Source organism: Erithacus rubecula (assembly GCF_903797595.1).
Source record: "Erithacus rubecula genome assembly, chromosome: 2".
Classification (NCBI taxonomy): Eukaryota; Metazoa; Chordata; class Aves; order Passeriformes; family Muscicapidae; genus Erithacus; species Erithacus rubecula.
The window spans coordinates 89337714-89357340 of NC_136685.1; the positions used below are offsets into that span (position 1 = coordinate 89337714).

Genomic DNA, 19627 nt, shown 5'->3' on the forward strand with positions numbered 1-19627 from the left:
AATTCTTCAGCAGAAACCAGTGGTAAGTGAGGCTCAAATGCTTATATTTGATTTCAGAGGCTCTTTTCTATGCTAGCTGTCCTTACAAAAAGCCTATTTTGGCACACGAAGCTACAGGACACGGGTTCTTTTTAAGCCCCAAGGTTTGGTTCAGCATGATTTGTTTTCAGCAATATTTAAATGATGCAATGCTATCAGGTGAATGGATAACAACAATTTTAAAGGGGAGGAAACATCTCTGAAACACCAGATAAAGCAAGGAAACATATCTAAGTGACACTCTCTGGTTTTTTTTTTGCTACATTGTTTTCTAAGCACGTGCCAAATTCTGCACCTTTTACTACTGTGAGTGCTCATGTTGACATTAACAGGAATTTCCCCAGGAGAAAGGCAAAAAGCAATCAGCTCTCCACAACAGACCACCCATTCTAGCATTCTGAACTGCTTGAAACCTTTGGCCATAGCCCACATCTGCTCTGACTGATTCTGCCCTACTAACACATTCATGGCACTCAGTGGAGCTGACAGTACGTGACACAATTCCTGTGTAGATCTCACCAAAATTAGGAGAGAACACACTGTCTTCCCTTATCTGAGCAAACACAAGATGGCATTTGTTTTGCTTATGTAGGGAAAGTGTGTTTTTAAAATCTTTTGGTGGGTATAAGTAAAGAATTCCAGAATGTGGTGTACAAGAGAAATATCAAGATGCTTCACCCCTGTTTAAAGTGCTGACTGATTGCTACTTTCTCCTTTGGCAGCCAAAAGCAAAGTCAGTGCACAATGACTGTGACAAGACTCCTGTTCTCTACATCCTCCAATCGCTCCCACTACACTCTTCCTCCCTTTCTAAAAATACCCCTTTCAACAGCACAGACTCTGAAATTGATGGGAAGGATGGTTTGGTGATTAAAACACTATAGTAAGACTTGGAAAACTATCCTTTAATTCCCAGCTCCAGAGTGATCACAGGTATGCTAATTAATCTCTGGTGTCTTAATTTGTTCCCTGTAAATGAGGATGATAACACTCATCTACTCTGCTCCAGCTGGTGCATCATTTTGAGCAGATACTCCTAGAAGATGATGTAGAGAAGTGCAGTGGTGCTGTGAAGGAGCTCAGATCCCAAATAGAGTTGCCTGCACAGTGTAGGATTTGTAGTGAAACAAGAAGAATTTATGAGCTAGACAAGTTGTTTAATCATGGATAAGAGCTGAATGATGTAGTAGTCATACATTTGATAGTCCCTTCGCTGCAGTTCTCTTGTGAGGGTGATATAAACATTTATTTTTTACAGACTACAAAACTTTTTATTAAAAACCAGCTCACTAACGCTCCATAAACCTGCAACAATAGAAAATTGATGTTTGCCTATATAAACACATTCATTTTCACTGATTGCCAAAGGATTTGTTCAATTGCCCAAGATTCATGACAACTAAGATTCCTCTCTGTAAGGATAAAATTATGTTTGTATAATTGACTGTATATTCTGTTCTCAGAAACTGTGGAGAAAATTCTGGAATTTTGTATGTCTTTGAACTGTCAGGAGAAACAGCTTGTTCTTTTTCACAGGTGTTATGGGCTTGAAAATCACAAAGCAACTTCATTTTCAACTGGCTAAAACCTGAATGGAAATTGTTGTTTTGACTAATGTCTGTCTCATGCAGAGAATTATAAAGGGAAAAACATAGATTATAAAAAGACCAGTATGTGCCACATCTAACCACTCAGCTGGTACACGGAAAAACAAAATTCCTCCTAAAGGAAGCTATTATTCCTTTTTCCAATTACTAAAGCACAGGTTTCTGCACACATTTGTTTGTGTGTTTGGGTTTCATATTTATAAAAATGTGTCACAGCCTATGAATCAATTAAATGATCAACACTTCCCAAAAAGTGAACAAGAAACAGTCACACGGCTTCACGTACTTTGATAAAATATTACTTGTCATTCCTTTTTGGTAAATGTATATTCTGTACTCTTAGAAGTCCAAGGAATTCTGTAAAATAGGTAGGTAGTGGTCTGCAAAATTCATCTTGCCATCATTGGTAGTTGGCCTTGACTTGGTAACCAAAGTGTAGCTCAACAGAGAGGAGAAGGAATGGCTTTGTCTTAAGACCAAGGCTGGGGACACCTGAAAGTGTGCTCAGAGAGGCAGATTTACCTTGGGTCTTCCTTCAGGAGATTCTTTAGCTTGGGTAGACTGACCATTTCCTAGCAGAGCTTCACCATGCTGGTGTGTGTGTTTTGCTGCACTGATACCCACTATTCTGCTAGTGGAAGCAGAGCAAATACTGCAAAACTAGGACAAAAAAAAAAAAATACATGAGAGCAGTATTTGATGGACATGCTCTCACTCCTGGAATGGGAGATTAGGAAGAGAATTAGAGTAGGGTGCCTTGGACCACTGCACTTCCCTGTATTGATGGACTTGGTGGAGCCAAAGGGCTGAGCTTTAAGAGATTTTCAGAACTGCAGAATTAGGTGGCTCATTCTCCTGTATCAGTTGTGGGTTACCTTTATGGATCTCCTGTTTAGGGCTGCTCTGATTAATCTTTCATGAGTGTTTTTTCCTAGTTTACTGCCAGCTCATCTGGGATGGCATCTTATGTACATCAGCCAAGGTTTCTGCTCCCTTTACTGAGCTGATCAGCCTCAGAAGATTTCACTCAAACTTGGGCTCTTTGATTCTGGGGGCGCAACATCATTGTAGCATGAAAATAATAGTTGGAGCTGTCTTATACTTTCAAGGTCCAAAAATGTGATTCAACTGCTTAATATTAGTTGTTAATTATTAATCCCTAATAACTGAGAAATGTAAAGGACCTTGTGGATGCCACAGCTAAGTTTAAGTCTCAAGGCTCAGTGCTGTATAAATAAATAAAGCACTGATTTCAAACAAAATTACACAGACTTTTCTCCTTTGTTCAGATAAAAACAATGCCTCATAGCATTTTTTTTTTTGCCCCAGAACTTTCATATTTCCCTTGGAACATGAATTCCTTTTTTTTGATCCCTGAGACATGCTTCTGAAACCTTGTCATGGTGACTTCAGCAGCATACCTTATCCTTTTTCCATACTCATTAGAGGTTCTTTCTAGGATGTGTGCCTTCTGCTGAGAGTAAGAAATGTAAACATCCTCCTACACAGACACTTGGAATGACCAAGGAATTCCTGTTTTCACAAGACTTTCATAAATCATGCTGTTCTCATGACTCCTAAAACACCTCTGTATAATTTTATCTCCACAAGAATACTTGTGATGATGAACTGTATCTCTCATATCCCAAATCTCTTCTGCATCTCCAGCTAATATACCTATTCTTGAGGCATGGGACAGACACATGTGTTCTCATTCTTTAAGGGAAGCCAAAAAATGACCTGTGATTTTTAGCATAAGAGCATTGGAGATGCAGTTCTACAGCTACAACAAAGTCAGCCCTGTGTTGGAGAGAAGTGACTGCTCAGGAAGCTTTATCTTAACTGTTTCTCCCTAACTTATGACAAAAGTTTGTGCAATTTCAAGAACATTTTGAATGTTAATTTGGCATCATAGACACAACTATTATTTCACCATTATTTCTCTATTATTTAATCCAGTGATACAAATTGTAGGAATGATTCAAAACTTTGCCAAAGGAGGTTCAGACTGGACATCAAGAAGTATTTATTTCCCAAGAAGGTGGTCAAACACTGGAACAGGCTTCCCAGAGATATGATTGATGCCTCAAGCTCATCAGTGTTTAACAGGCATTTGAACAATCTCTTATTAACAGATTTTGACTTTTGGGCAGCCCTGAATTGGTCAGGCTGAATGATCATTGGACTGGATGATCATTGTAGGTCTATTCTATTCTATTCTATTCTATTCTATTCTATTCTATTCTGTTCTGTTCTGTTCTGTTCTGTTCTGTTCTGTTCTGTTCTATTCTATTCTATTCTATTCTATTCTACTCTACTCTACTCTATTCTATTCTATTCTATTCTATTCTATTCTATTCTATTCTATTCTATTCTATTCTATTCTATTCTATTCTATTCTATTCTATTCTATTCTACTTTATTCTCACAAATTGATGAAAGTTGACACTTGTTATTCATTATAAACCATACTTAAAGGCTGTTAGAAAAAAAATTATATGAAAAAAACCAGCTAATTCAATGGCATCTTACCCACTGCAACATTAATAACTTCATGAAATCTAGAAGTGCAGAAAGCCTAATGAAGCAATAAATTTAAACAGTGTCCTTCTAAGGCTTAGAACTGAAAATCCAAAATATACCTGAAGAAATTCAAGAAAAAGTCCTATGCTCTGCAGATCTCACACTTTTTTTGTATAGTTCTGAATTTGCAGTGCCCCACTACAGATGCCCTATGAAATGGTACAGTTTTTTTCATGGGAAATATTAGCAAATTCTTTACAGTGTTTTATCTGCTATGCATTTATTCTTAAAATGAAATGAAGCGTTGCACTCTGCATTTTCTTCTGGCTTCTCAGAACTAATCTTTGTAGCTCTTTGAGTCTTTCTCTCTAATTTTAAAAGTTTGTGTATGTCTCCATCACTACCAAGTGACCTGAATTTTCTTTTCAGCCTACCACTGAAACGTGTGGTATCCAACACAGATCACACATTTGGAAAAATCCAACACAGTTCACACATTTGGAAAACAAGGTTATATCTAACTGAGTGTATGGATTGAGAACAGATAAGAAAATATATGGCTTCAGAATGTGTACCTGTCAAAGCTCTAATAAATGTCAAGGCTTTAAAAGCATTCCACATTTAGTAACTAGCAAAAGTAATAGTGGGAGATGGTTGTGGGAGAAAACTGTACATGAAAAGAAAAAAATTTCTATAATCTTGTACTAAGCAGAAAATTAGTTTTGTCCTTCCATTATTCTAGTAGGCTGGCAAAACGGACTTAATTGATTTTGTTTATGCAAATGATATTTGATTATGCAAATAATAAACAGAAACCTATTTTTGTAGGCACAAAGTCAATTTATACTGCTCTAATGATTTGCACAACCCCAACAACAGCAATTGTACCTCTATTGTGCTACTGCCCTACTTAACACTTCAGAACACAGAAGTTTTGATGCACATTTTCATGGTGACTTCTAAATTTTGAGATATATTCTTGGAGGGATAAAATTTCTTTTGCCAAGGCAGACATTTCTGGAGCTAACTTGTCAGAAAAAGGACTTAGCTCATATACAGTATCTTTTAGTGAAGAAAAATATTAAATTACAGAGGGGATTTGCATTTGTCAGTGGGCTACTGACAAAAATTGCATTGGGTCCTCACTTCCTCTGACTGGGAGTATGACATTATGGCTTTTATGACCATCAGGGACTGTGTACTCAGTGTGGACTTCTGAATTAACAGAAACTGCACAAAGCAGTTCAGCTGTGCTTAGCTCTGTAAGATGAGTATCTTCCTAAGGAAGCATTTTAAGAAACACAGATAATGTTTCCCTCTGATACATCCTCTAGGAACACTTGTTATTGTGGCAAACCCAGCTGAACAAACTGTGTGTCCTCTTGATATTCTCAAGGAGGTGAGAATATCCTCATGCATTTCTATATCAGGATCACCTCTCTGTCAAACTAATGCTCTCATAAACTTTCCATGGCATTTCTCTGTATTATTACAGCACTGTCTTAATTACTATTAAAGCGATTAAAACAAAATACTCATCTTAAAATGATTATATAAAAAGACAGCTCTGAAAAAAAAAAAAGGAAAACACATTGAGGAGTCAAAAAACAAAGTCAAGGAAGTTTTGATTGTAAATGTGGAATGGTCTTGAACTTGTTCTCTTGCTCCTGTCTAATGAGGATCTCATATGATACATTTTTTGTCTTTATGGGCAAGGGTTATGCTTGCCTTCTTGACTTGTGTGTATCTTGCTGGAACAACTGCATCTCACATTGCCTCTGAGCTATCTTTGCTTCTGTGTGCATTATGCCCTGCTCAAAGCAGCAGCCCTCTCTGCAAATTGCAGATACATGGTTCCCACTGTGCAAAAACAAGAACTTCCATTTTCCCAGCTTCATGAATTTCATTTTAAAACAGGAGGTGTCTGTGTAGGAAACATGTGTGCTGCCTTGTATGTAACTATCAGAGAAGACAGAACAGAGATAAGAGGAATATGCCTCCCAACCCGGTGAATGAGGGAAACCAAACACTTTCAAAAGTGAAGGCTTTGTTTCCACAGAAAGGTGTGAATGGGTTCCTTTTCATCAGTGTTCCTATCAAAAAGGGAAGGGCAGGAGAGGCTGTGCCTTGACATTGGTCCTGCAGGCTTCAGCCAAGAGGTGGCGTTGAGGCGCAGCGCAGCCTTCTCTTTCCAAACCCCGTGTGCTACTCAAAACCTGTCTCAGCAGCGTGCCCGATGTCCCGAGACACACGGAGCCCTCAGGGAAATAAAAAGCACAGCCTGAAACAGCAAGGAATTTAAAGGGACAGTGGCATGAATTTAGACTGGAAAACTAACGCAGTTTATGACTCCATCAGCCTTGCTTGCAGTAAGTGTTTCAGCAAATCCCAAGTGCTGGATACAATTAAGTTCGACACTAAATTAGGTACCAGATACTATTATCTTAACCCTGACAATGCATATTATTTTTAGCATGTATATGCCTTTTCAGAACACCTTTATCATAAAAGACAAGTGTTTCCAAACCAAAAAAATGGAGGGAGACCTATTTTCAAACCAAACCAAAATAAAACTACTCACATTTAACGCTGGTATGCAAACTCTTTGGTGCAGATGAATCAACAGCAGCTGTGTTAACAAAAGTAGATTCAGTCCAACGGAACACTAACATCACAAATAATCATAGCAAAATGGGTAGAGATTAAACTGATAGTCCTGAGGTGTTGAATTTGGGGAATATAGTATCAGACTGCATAATATTAGCATTATTAACAATGCAGATCAACTGACCACCAAATCCTAATTTTTCCCTACTGATGAACACCATTTTCTTCTATTATCTTTGTCCTTGACCAGTTCTCAAAAACTGTCATAGGTTAAATGCTGTGAAATTAGTTGGGTTAGACCAGTTAAAACTGCAATGATATTACTTGAGGTTTTGACCCCTTGTCTCTATATGCATAAAAGCATAAGATAAGTGCCTCGATAGTCCTGTTACTGCTTCATTATCAAATCTGGATCTGATTTTTGTGGCTTTCATCCATGCCTACTTGGGTATAAAAATTAGAGCCTGTACGGCTACATTTATTAACCTTCATTTTAATTTATAATTTAAGAAATGCTGTACTAATTTCATATTGGCATTTACTACTGCCCAGAAAGTTTATATTTCATGGATGAGTATGCAGCTGCTATCAGAGAGGGGAAATTTCCAACTGATGCTCCAAGATGTGATTTAAGATGTCCCGAGGCTCACGGTCATCAGTTTCTCATCATCTTCCTAGCAAAAGGAGCTATTTCATTAAGCAATTACAGATAGTTTTGCACACCACATTTTCTGTTATTTGGTCATTTGGTTTTCATTGTAAAAGATTAAATGGAGTAAGCTTCGAGGAATCAAGCATTCCTCAGCCTTCATTAAGTCCTGTGTCCACACAGGAGATGTTAAGGATGGTAATGGAGCTCTATGTCAGATTGTATATCCCTGGATATAACTGAGGTACATGAGGAAATAGTATTTTTGACTGCAGAGGGAAAAGCAATCACCTAGAAGCTCAATATTCCAGTTGCATTTGAAGGACATGGACTTCATTTCCATCTTTTACTTCTGTGATTACTGCCAAATGTCAAAGCAAATTGTAGATTGTACCAGTGTTCCAAAGTTTTGGACATGCAGGGTTGGCCAGTGTCTGGAGCGAGGCCAAACAAGTTGTAGTTTAAAATGCAGATGCATTTTTAGAAGATTGCAGAATATTTGGAAGGATGCTGGAGAAGGCCTTTATATCCTGACCAGATTTTTCAGAGGCACAAAATTCTGTAATCTTTTGTAAAGCTGTACAGAACAGGTGGCAAATCAGCATTTCACAGCAGCAGGTATGTACAGAAGAGAACCTTGATATCCTTGCAGTATTGCAGTTTTTGATATATATGCAAAAGTCAGCTCTACAAGGAAAACCTGTGTGAATGATGAAGCACTATAACAAGTAAAGTAAGTGTTTTAAGATTAAAGGTTCCAAATCTCACCTTTGAGAATTGTAAATTCAGATCATGAAACACCTAAGAATTAGAAATTTTAGCCACTGGAATTTTCGATTAGCACCTCCTGTGAGAAGCTCTTTCCAGATTGACTGAATTCTGCTGCAGAGGAGCAGGACTGACATTTGGAAAGAGAATTTAAACCTTCTTGGGAACAAAGCACTTGGCTCATTTTACACTAAGACTATCTTTTGTGTAGTTCTTCTGAGCTGTAAGAATGTAGTTGACAAAAAGACTGCAAAACACCTCTGTTACTTCCCTTTTATTTTTTGGCCTTCACTCCCCCATTTAGATTTCACCAGTTTTGAATAAAATTTCAATTATATATGGCAGTGTTTGCTGCTCTTAATCAGTCCTGATGCTTCTGTATATTTATAAGCAAACTCTAGGATGTGAATTCTACAGTTCCTAGAGTTCACTGTTTCTGTGACATTAGCCATGAAAAAGCAAAAGTCACTTGAGTACAGAAGTACACAGCAGCAATCCAGCTTCCAGCTCCTAATAATAACAGGATGGTCATGAACTGTAGCATGGTGGAGGTCATGTACCTTTCAAAGAGTGATTCTCACACCACAATGGAAAGATGCACTGTATTCGAGCAAGGTAGTTTAAGATAAAGCATTTGGCACTGCAAATTGACAAAAAGGATTGGTCTCCTGACAAAAAAAAAAAAAAAAAAAAGCCCACAGCAGCAATCTCATCTATTGTTCAACAGTTCTGTGTTATTATAAAGCTCACTGCATGTGATCAGTGAATTTTTTGGTCAGAAAGGCTTTGGAGCCCAAGGGCTGGAAGTCTTTTAGGAGCCTAATTACAGCTATGGCCATTCAACTCCACCTGTTTCATCTGCACCTGAAGCACCTGGAAATTTACACAGCTCCAGACAATTGACAGATGACATTTTTTTAAATTCTGAATTTTCGTTCTAGTCATTTGTGGCTATTTGCAGGAGGGAGAGCATTTGAAGAGCCCTCAGGAAGGTGACTACATGTGGCTAGTGGAACTTCCCTCCAGGTTATTTAGGACTGATACTGTAACTTTGTAAACATGAAAAGCTGCAACACCACTGTTACTCTCCAGTGGTTTCTCCCAATTAAACAAATACCTGCCCTAGTTGCCATTTTACCTTTCCTATTAGTCCACTGCCATATCCACATTAACAGAAACTGTGAGTAAAATCATACAGGGGACTCTAGATAATATTCCTCTTCCTTACATGAACCTGTCACTGTGGAACAGTTTCTCTCCATAGACTTTACAGCTTTCAACAGTGGTAATTCTCCCAACCTTCTCCCAAGACAAGGTTACAGTTGCAACAGAGTGTTCCACATACCTCTTAGGGCACATCATTTTATGCCTCCTACTCCTGTTGAGTTAGTGACAGAGAGAGGGAGGAAAGAAAGAGGAAGAAATTGAGCAACCAGCTAAAAATAGGGCAACCAACATATCCTTGACTCTGATTTCACCTTTTACCTACACAGCTATTGTCATAAGACTGTACACACCTTTGGCAGACATCAATTTCTTGAAATGAGCAGCCATGTGGTCTTGAATGATGTACTGATTGGAGAGTTTGCAGGAAGGTCCAGGAGAAAAAGCTGCAACAGGGAGAAAACTGAGTTTATTCAGTGGGACAAGCAATATCTCAGGTAATAATAACTCTGAAAATGCTGTATATTTAGCATCTCCTGCTTGCAATAACATCAAGTCAGTATTCATTCTTTTATTTAAAAAAGTAAGAATAGCACAGAATGTAACATGAACAAGTGCCAGATTATTCCCAGTTTTCATGTTTCTGAGTACCTGAGAATTATAGCTTGCAATAAGTAATGTATGAGCCTTTGATATTGTTGAACTCTGGAGAATAAGAGAGGATCTCACTATTTAATATCTGGTAGAATAAAAAGCATTTGCCTTCTGAAAGATTTAATACAAGAGAGTATTAAGTAACAGTAGAGAGTGTTAATACTATTATTAATGCTAATAGTTTTATTAGATAATATTACAAAGTACTGAAAAATAGATGTTAATACCTCAGTGATACCAGACCTAAGTTGAGCACTCAAGTTAGATAAGCAGACTGGATACAGACAAAGAAATAGGGCCAGAAGAGTCACCAGATCATGGAACTGAATTGTATTATACTGACCATGACACCCCTCTGAATCTGTAATTCACCAGACTTCCCAGATTCAGAAAAATTTGTCTCTGTGTCTGACCTAAGTTTATTAACCCAGAAAAAGAAGTTAAGAAGCAGATAAACATTTACTTGTTATAATTTTTAAGTTGTTAGTGTGGCTAAGATAGATAATTTTCTTTCAAGCTTCCAAACAAAAATATTGTTTTTTTCTCAAAACCCTCTAATTTCCTAACAGACAGGATTTATAGATAGAAAGCTACTAGCACATAGTAACAAAAAATCAACAGAAAACTAGAGATCAGAAATCTAATGTACTTGATTTTCCATCCAAAGACCCCGAATGACCCTTACACTGAGATAATCATCCCATCCAACCCTATCCAGATTTGGTTTTCTGAGCCAACAAAATAAATGATTCTTTCATTGTTCATGTCCTCAATGTACAATTCAAGCTAATAACTTTGTTTCATAGCTTTTATTGTGTTTTGAAAGAATAGGAGACCTCGAGTTGAGAGTCTGGGAATCATTCCTTCTAATCTCAGTTTGGCTGCATCCTTACTGTGTTGCTTTTTCTTATCTCTTGCCTACCAAAATGAGCCAGTGATACAAACTGCTTTTAACTGCCAAGGGCCTTAAATACATTCAATTTGTGCTGTCATCTTTTGAACAAGCACCATAAGAAAGAGCAGGACAGAACACCTGATGCTGGATTTGTTACTTTACTTAGTAATATTCCCTGATTTATTCCTGCAAGTGACACTAAGTCTGCCAGAAAGACACTGACATGAAGACTTGATGTCAACAGGAAAAGCAGCACATCCCAACATGACCTGCTGAAGAATGAGGCTGTTCAGCTCCAGGCCCTCCCATTCTGATTGTGCATGGAACACACAGGCACAGCCAGAGTGCTTCCACCAGCTCACAAGCAGGTGCAGAGACATCAGCAGAAATGGTGATGCCACTTTTGCTATGAAGAATGGAGAACTTGGTGCAGCATTCTGAGCAAACTGCATTTACCTCTTGTCTCAATTAAATTGAGCATGAATAGCTCAGGCACTGCAATGGAATCTGGTACCTGAAGCAGACAAATACAAAGCTGACAGTCATGAGCCTGACATGTCCAATTTTATTTAGGGAAACCTCTCATGGGTGTCAATGCCACAATGAAGAAATAAAATAGTTAAAATCAGTACGATTCTATTTCAAGAATCAGTATTCTGATTTCAAGTATCAGTATTTCAAGTATCAGTATAATTGAGACCTGTAGTTGTTCACTCCAAAACTTCTAAAAACAATTTTTTTTTTTTTCATTAATTTTGCCAGTTGTGCTGTTACCTCCTGCTGGCAAAAACAACTGGAACAAGCTCTTCAGTAACATCCAGCACTATCATTAGCTGGTTTAAAGTGGGGTTGTTCTCTTGAGTTCAAGCAATTGCAATGCCCTAAATCACAGCAGCTATAGGCTCTTGTTGCTAAAGGAAAGAAAAAAGTATTTTTGGGCAAATTAGCCAAATCTTTCCCTGACTGGCAGTGACAAGCTCATTTCAATATATGCAGTGAAAAAGCATGGCAGAAGAATGAAGTGATAATCTAAAAAAATCCAAATATTAAAAAGGGAGGGAAAATCCTTTTATAAAAAGAACATTCTTCTCAAAGTGAATAACTGCCCCAAATTTGAAATGCTAAAGATATACAAGGCACTAGTAGTTTGATCTAATTTTTGTCTTCCATAAAATCTAACTCTATGCTGTGTCCAGAAAATTACTGACATTGTGCAATAAGCAACATTGTGGTTATTCCTATGTAAGGAAAGGAAAAAAAAAGCAAATTCTTTTCTTAGCCAGAGACTTTCTGTTGAACTTTGGCAAGTTATTCTGTGTTTTCATGTCTCAATCTCTCTGAACAGAGGACATGAAAAAGCACATCCCTTTCTCAAAGAAAAGGCTTTAAGGGCAAAAACAATGAAATGGGAAGACTTAGGGGGTGTCCAACTAAGTATTTCCCACCATTACAGAGGTTCATCTTATTTGAGCTCACTGGAAGTTTACACTTTCAAACAATTTTTCTTATGTTTTCTTTGAGCAATGTCAAATTGAAGGAAATGGGAAATAGAAATCTACTGGGAATTTTAAGTAGTCCTGTTAAGAGGCTCTGTTGATGGTGCAAACACACGTCAAGTCAAATTGAAACAGCCCTTTTGTGTGCTGCAAAGACAGGCAATGTTCTTAAACCCATTTTTGAACAGAATCCAAGTTTCTGTATTTTCTGCTGCTTTACACAGATCTCATTTGCTGCAACATTCAGTAAATTGCTTGATCCAAGTTCTCAATGTTTCAGAGTTTCAACATTTTCTATATATGAGTGCAGATCTATCTACAGAAAGTTGCCTGTTTTTTAAAATCTTTGTAAACTCTGAGGACTATTGTACTTCCAACACATTTACATCTTGTTTCTACACATGAGGAAAGATCTCCAGGAAACCAGCACCCAAGAACAAATAATAAAGAACTGTGACAACCCTCTCACAGTGACTCTTTTTTATTTCCAACTTTATGATGACTTTCCTAGCAATTTATTGTTGTACTGAATGTGTACTTGTGTGATGACTAATTTGCCAAGTTTCCACTGATTGAATTGCAAGAGATTACCTCTGCACATCATGTCTGGAGAATATATCATGTCTAGAGGTATAATGCCATACATTAATCCAGTTGTAGCAGTATTAAAACTTGACTGATACACAATGACAGTGACAAAACATGTCTTTTCCATGTAGCTTAAAACCAAAAATATGTTTTTGAAAAACACAGGAGGTGACTTTGCTTCTCACCAGACTGCTGATTCAAAGCCACTGCTTTTTGCCTCTTACTGGGGTAAAAGTCTGTTCTCTGTAACATGTCAATTATTTTACTTTTTAAAGTCTAATATAGCTGCAGAGCTGCTATACTGAAAAGAGTTTATACCACTGCTAACTGCTAATTCCTACAAGTGGGAATATGGGCTTGGAGAAGGTACAGTTGAAGAGCATTTCTGAGAATGGAAGTTTAAGGCAGAACAGCTTTCCAGCAGTTCTTCTAGAGGTGCTTGGCAAAGATCCTGAACAGGAATACTGTTCATCTAAATTAAGACAGTGAGATATAGAAGGACTTACCTACTTTGCATTGTTTCAATAATAAAATATGTATTTTTAATAGTGTCCTAATATTTATTCCAAAACTGGAGCACTTAGTCACATTCCAAGTAATAATGTGAATACTTACTGCTACTTTTGAGACTCATGTGTCCTCTGAAAGGTCCCATCATGGAGTATGTAGGCACCATGTTATCTGGGCCCCTTGGCAGGGAAGGAAAATGTACTGGTTATGTATTAATGAAAACATTAAGAATTATTATTAGCTGTCTGCAGGTCCTTATGGGAATTACTGAAGAATTGTCTCCTGGCCAGAATGCCACATTAAAATTGATACAGGTATGGAAAGGCTGGAAATGTGGAATTTACTTTCCCTGCCAGATTTCTTCTGTTTGGTTTAATCTCTCAGTTAATAGGACCCTTTAGACCAGATACTTTGAGAGAAAATTCTTTGTTACAACAGCATTAGCAGGGCAATTTTCTACAGGCCACAAAAATGAGCCATGGCACTGTGCAAAGGTCACATATTTTGCAATGTGAAAGATCATCTCTGCTAAACATTTTCAAGGCAAAAGAAGAAGCAGCTCTGTCTGTTACTGTGCTGCATGTGCCCAAGGGAAGCAGAGGAGGAAAAAAGCACAGCATTAAGGATTTTCTAAAGATGCTCCACAAAAGAGTATAGGCTCACCTCACAAAATCCAGACCTAGAAAAGCCAGACCCAACACATCAAAGAAAGCAAACAAGCCCCTCTCATTTTGAATTAAGGACAGTTTGCAAGTAAACAAATTCCACATACACAGAATTCCACCTATTTTATGAAAAAATGTTGTACTGCTGACAGATTGATTTATCTCAGACAAGTAACAGGGTAAATTTTACAGCTAACAGGTAAAGATTAAGCTGGAAGGGACAAATCTCAATTTCCAAAGCCACATAAATTCACAGGAGTCAGACTGACACAGACTCATAGGAAATCCAGAAGATTGCAGTCCCTACCTATCAAGTGGTACAGTTTTCAACCCAATCATGTTCCTAACTCCCACTAAAACCAAGGAAAAGTTGTTATCTTAATTTGAAAGTCTGATCATGGAGGCTAAACTTCAGTCCTCATTTTTAACTTACTTTCATCTTAGTGAAGCTATTTGTCTTTATGCAAAAGTTCCAGCAATAATTTTAACTGTAATTTAAATAGACTGTCTTCAGTTTAAAGACTGATTTTGATTCATCTTAAACCTACTCCTCGTTAATGTGAGGCAAGCCAGTAGCACTGCAATGTGCATACATAATCTTCTCCACCAGATAAATCTTATCACTTTAAACCCACACATAAAATTCCATGCTTCTTAGGCAGATAAGTCAACTGGCATGCAGGAACCTAGTGCTCAGTAGCTTTATACTCCAAAGGGTTGTCTGGCAGCACAAGTTGCTTAATTGTGAACTTGGATTTGCCTGATTTGATTTGACAGTTATAAAGGAAATATCTCCTTAGAGATGATCCTGAATGTCAAAGGACATACCCAGTGTCATCAGAACTGGAAAAATCAATGCAATTTTTCCTTTGGTTTCAAGGCAACATCTTAATTTGGGGGAGAAACCAGGAGTGTCTTAAACTATGAAACATTTTATTTTGTCCCCATACACATACTTCAGAATAACTATTGGTTTCAGAGGCATTGCTGCAAGTTCACAAACCATATGTTTACCTCTTTAAGCAAAATCTAAGGGCAGAGACTTTAGTCAGGTTTTAGACCTTTATTTGATGACACCTGAAAAAGAGGCTGTTTCTTTCAGAGAGTGCACTCTAGCTCTGAAATTCAACCTTCACACTGGGAGCTTAGTTAAAAAAAAATCACCTGTCTAGAATGGCCTTCTTAAAGATGAAAGGATGCAGGTAACAGAGAGCATTAGGTAGTGTTCTGAGAAAACAAAGGCTGGAAAGATTATGAACAGTGCTATTATATTTTTTTATCAGATTCTCTGCCACCTTAGACATAGAATAAAAATGCTATAAAATAAATGGGAGCAGAGTAACCTTTATTACTTTTCCTATGTGCTCATATTTCTAATTGTCATAGGTCCCTAAGTTAATAAAATTATCAAAAGGTCATCTTTTTTTTTTGTCTTTTGAAAACATCCTTCTGTAGTCACAACAGGATATGGGCAAAGGAAGTTACTGCTCTCAAATCCAAGGTAACACATCAAAATATTTGGTTATTTTTTAAATGCTATTTATTTAGTTGTATTCCTTAAGCATTTTTAGTAATGTTTTGGAAAATAGTGGAACTTAATCATAGTTTCATATATACTGGCTAAAAATCTAAAAACAAATTAGTCTAGCTGCATCTCATATATTGCTAATAATAATTTTGATTTTATTTTGAAATAGAAATTATCTCTGGCTTATTCTTTGCTTCTTTTGGATTTCTTTTTAATATCAAACATCTTTGAAAGGCCTGAAAAATAGAAGAATATTATTTTGAAAAGAGGTTTTAACCACAACATCAACTTTAGGACAGAGTAATTCTTTATCTTGTGTCCAATCCTACCATTTCACCTCAATTACTCTATGATTATTTGAAGTAGAAAAACATCAGTGGGAAACTGCTGTGAGTGAGGACTGATAAAATGGAAGAAGCATGTATCAAAAATTGTAACTCTGGCAAAAGCACATTTAATTTAATAAGTGCTTGCTACATGGAACCCATGATGCTGGCAATAAACAGTTGTTGTGATGGAACAAAGAAACAGTAATGGCACATCTTTAATTAACCAGTCCTTTACAGGAGCATTTTCAGCAGTTGACTCATGCCAGAATATTGCTGCTGTTGTTTGAACTCTGGTGACTTCCTGAAGTCTCAATCAGTTTACTGTCCCAGGCTCTGTACAAACAGTCAGGCACTCATTAGCAGACCCAAGAAGTTTATAACTGAAGTTTGCAAACCAGATAAAGAGTAGTTAGGGTGAAGAAAATGAATTGTCTTTGTTGTGGAGACTGAAAAAGATGGCTTTGTTCATTGTAAAAATGAAAAAATTTAATGGCAAAAAAAAAAGCAACTTGATTTTCTCAGTATCAGACCTGTGAATAAACCTCAGGACATCTACTTTTAACTTTGTTGAAATATGCAGAATTTTCATTCTAATAAGAAGAAAGACTGCTTAGATTTTTATCTGCAGCCATGTTTGACTTAGGGAGCCCTACAGTCTCCCAGGAATGGTGTGTTTCCCCATAGAAAGCCATAAGAAAAGTAAATTATTTTGGCAAGAAGTATTCTGAAAACTAATCAGATGATAGTTCAGGCTCTGAAGATTCTTTGGGGTGTTCAACATCACGCATGGAGGCAGAGCGTAGGCAAGGTGATGCCACTGGCAACATCCTCCAGTTCACTGCAAGATCAGGTCTCCAATGATGAACACCCTTTTCCAGAGCAAAAGGAGTAACAAGGGAAGTGTCTGGTGGAGTTTCTGAATGCAAAAACTTCAGTCTCTTAAAAGCAGTTATTTGTCAATGTTCCTTACAAGCTAAAGTCTTGTGGGCTTTGCACACAGGCTTTGAAAAACCCTGCCTTAGCACTACTTTCAAAATAGCTCAGCACCAATTCAGCTGTTATTATTTCTGACTTTTCTTATAATTAAAACAAGTAGTCTGCAGCATTTGAAAATAAGGTGTTCATTTTTGTGAAGTTTTTAATTTGAGCCATAGCAGACTAAGAGAGAAAAGTTTCTGCCTCACCTCTGCTTTAACTCAGGTTCAGCAACAGCAACTGTTGTGTTTTGGGATAATTTCAGAATGGAGGAATTTTTTAATCCATCATGATTTATGACCAGCTCTGTTAAATCTGTGTAAGACACAGTAGGGAATCTATACCACACACTCAATACTTACCTACCCAACTATAAATTAAGCCCTGATCTTTGCAGTCATTAGGTGAGGGAACAAGACCCAGACATAGCAAGGGCTCATTTCTATTTAATGATTTGTTTTGTTGTCAACACAGTCTCCAATTTCTTTGTGTTTCCTGCATTTCTGTAACACCTGAATCTGTTTCCCTACAGAAACACTGCAGCAGTAAATTTCATTTGTGCCAAACTGCTTTAATTTTACTGGATTATAATATATCAGTTCAATTGGTTAGCGTTATACTTTGCTGTTTCAAATCTATGCACAGTTCTTTCAACAGGAGACTCAGACTGTAAAATATATGTGAGAAAAATCAGGTCTTTTTTATAACAGAGAGGTAGGTTCTAAAATGCTCTATCTGTTGGTTTTTATTCTATAGCAATCATACTTATTGAATATAAACCAGCTAAAAAAGCGATGGTAAAAGTTCTGAATGGAAGTTAGAGGAAATGGAGATGCTTTTTTTTCACATTTTCAATAATTACAATGCAGAGATAAGAAATGACCTTGCTATCGGTATTCACAGAAAACAAAACCAACTTTTTGTGAATATTTTGAATGATCTACAATGAAATAGATTCTTACAGCATTTGCTGCTGTGAGAGGATCATTCTCCAAAAATAGGGATTTGGTTCTGAAGCTTTGTACTTGTCTCCAGTAAGCTGCTGAGCAGCATCAGCTCCCACATTTGAGGGCTCTGTGTGTTGAAAAATTTGGCTCTCAGTTAGTGAGAAGCAAAAGTTAGTGACAAGTGCAGTTTTTAAGAAGGTTCCAACATCAGTCTAGTCTCCTGTGCTATTATTCTCTATTGACAGAATATCCTCTTTCACATAGTCATATTTTCAGATGCATCTCCACATACTACAGTGGGCTAGAAATTTGGGTGTACATGAGGCCATTCCCACTGATGAGAATGTGGAAAGCTTAGAATATTTCTGAAAGAGGAACAGATTTTATCATACCTATTAAGTAATGGCATTTATGCTTGAAATGGGGGCTTAGGGGAAATGGAGCATATTAGGGTATAAAGGAGTGGATCTTTATGCAATTGAATGCAGAGATACAGGGTCTAAGATTGCATTTGGCATTCAGACCTGAATAATAGACATGAATTATTTTTCAGCATCCTAAAATCCACATGAATTTTCTAGTGGACTGGAATTACTTTGGGTCCATGTCTCAATACCTACAGAACCCTGATCATTGTCAGGTTACTTGTCAGGCATCAGCTACAGGAACAGCATTTACAAACTTAATCCAGAACATTAAAATAAACCCAGATTGACTATTGTTTGGGCAGGACTTTAAAGCTAGCCCAAAGATTTCCAGAAAAATAGAATTTTTTGGCCATTGTTGGTTTGTCAGAGCAGAAATATTCCACAGAGAAAGAACAGGGTTTCTCTAAATTCATAACTAAGGTCTGCAAGGAATCCTGCCAGCTGCAGGAGAGCAGAGGCTCCCAAGACTCAGTCACACCATATGGTCTCCCTCTGTTAGGTCTGCAGCCAGTCCAACACTTGCTGTTTCTAGGCCCACCAGCTTTGTGGAAGTAGCAGGATCATCCTCTCTCTTGTGAACCCCAAAACTACATTTGGCCTTCCTGCTGAGCAGCATGAAACCTGAGACCTTTGGGAACTCAGCTTATGCCAAATCTCTGAGTCTTGAAGCCCTGGGAGACCCTCCCCTGGGTATCTCGGGACTCAGTCTGGTACAAATTGCTAAAAGAATGTGAAAATTTCCAAGCCCTGGAATCCAGGAATCAAGACAGACCCTCCAGATTCAGTCAATTAAAAATTAAAAAGCAATGTAAAGGCACAATAAGAGGGGTTCTAATATTTATTCTATTAAGGCACCATTTCTTTTCCTTAGTTTTGGAATTTCCTGTGGAACAGTCACTCAATTACCTCTACTAAAGCTTATCATACTTGTATGGGATGAACACGATGATAGCTGTATTTTGTGGTATTTATTTATCTGATATCATAAACCATGTGATTAACTGTTAAGAGCTGGAGGCAAATTAAGCAACTGTTACAGTTACATAAGTGATACCCAACAAGCCCCTGTGAAGATACAGATGAACCCAAACCCAGGCCACCCTCCCACTGATCATGGGATCCAATTTTAGCAGTGTGCCTGTCAGCTGCAAGGCCCCTCAGCAGAGCAAAGACACCCCTGTTCAAATGCCTTTGCTGTCACTGGGTGGTATCCACCTGTACCTACAGCAAAAACATGGAAAAGCAATGAGAGGTG

At 37.6% G+C, this 19627-nt stretch overlaps 1 protein-coding gene across 5 annotated transcripts in view; it reads right to left on the reverse strand.

The window, feature by feature from the left end:
• LOC306798659 (spermatogenesis-associated protein 7-like) overlaps positions 1 to 14238 on the reverse strand; it is a 37073-nt gene extending 22835 nt beyond the window's left edge. For 3 of the 5 annotated variants that reach the window (XM_079298859.1, XM_079298856.1, XM_079298858.1), the window contains exons 1-3: positions 13606 to 14237; positions 9711 to 9803; positions 6751 to 6798 (exon numbers count right to left, since the gene is read on the reverse strand). In XM_079298859.1, coding sequence (XP_079154985.1) covers positions 6751 to 6798; positions 9711 to 9803; positions 13606 to 13666 — 202 coding nt within the window. In that variant the 5' untranslated portion in view covers positions 13667 to 14237. Of the gene's footprint in view, positions 1 to 6750; positions 6799 to 9710; positions 9804 to 13605 lie in introns of all 5 variants that reach the window. The other 2 variants (XM_079298855.1, XM_079298857.1) reach the window with 2 other exon arrangements.
• Positions 14239 to 19627: the final 5389 nt, after the last annotated feature.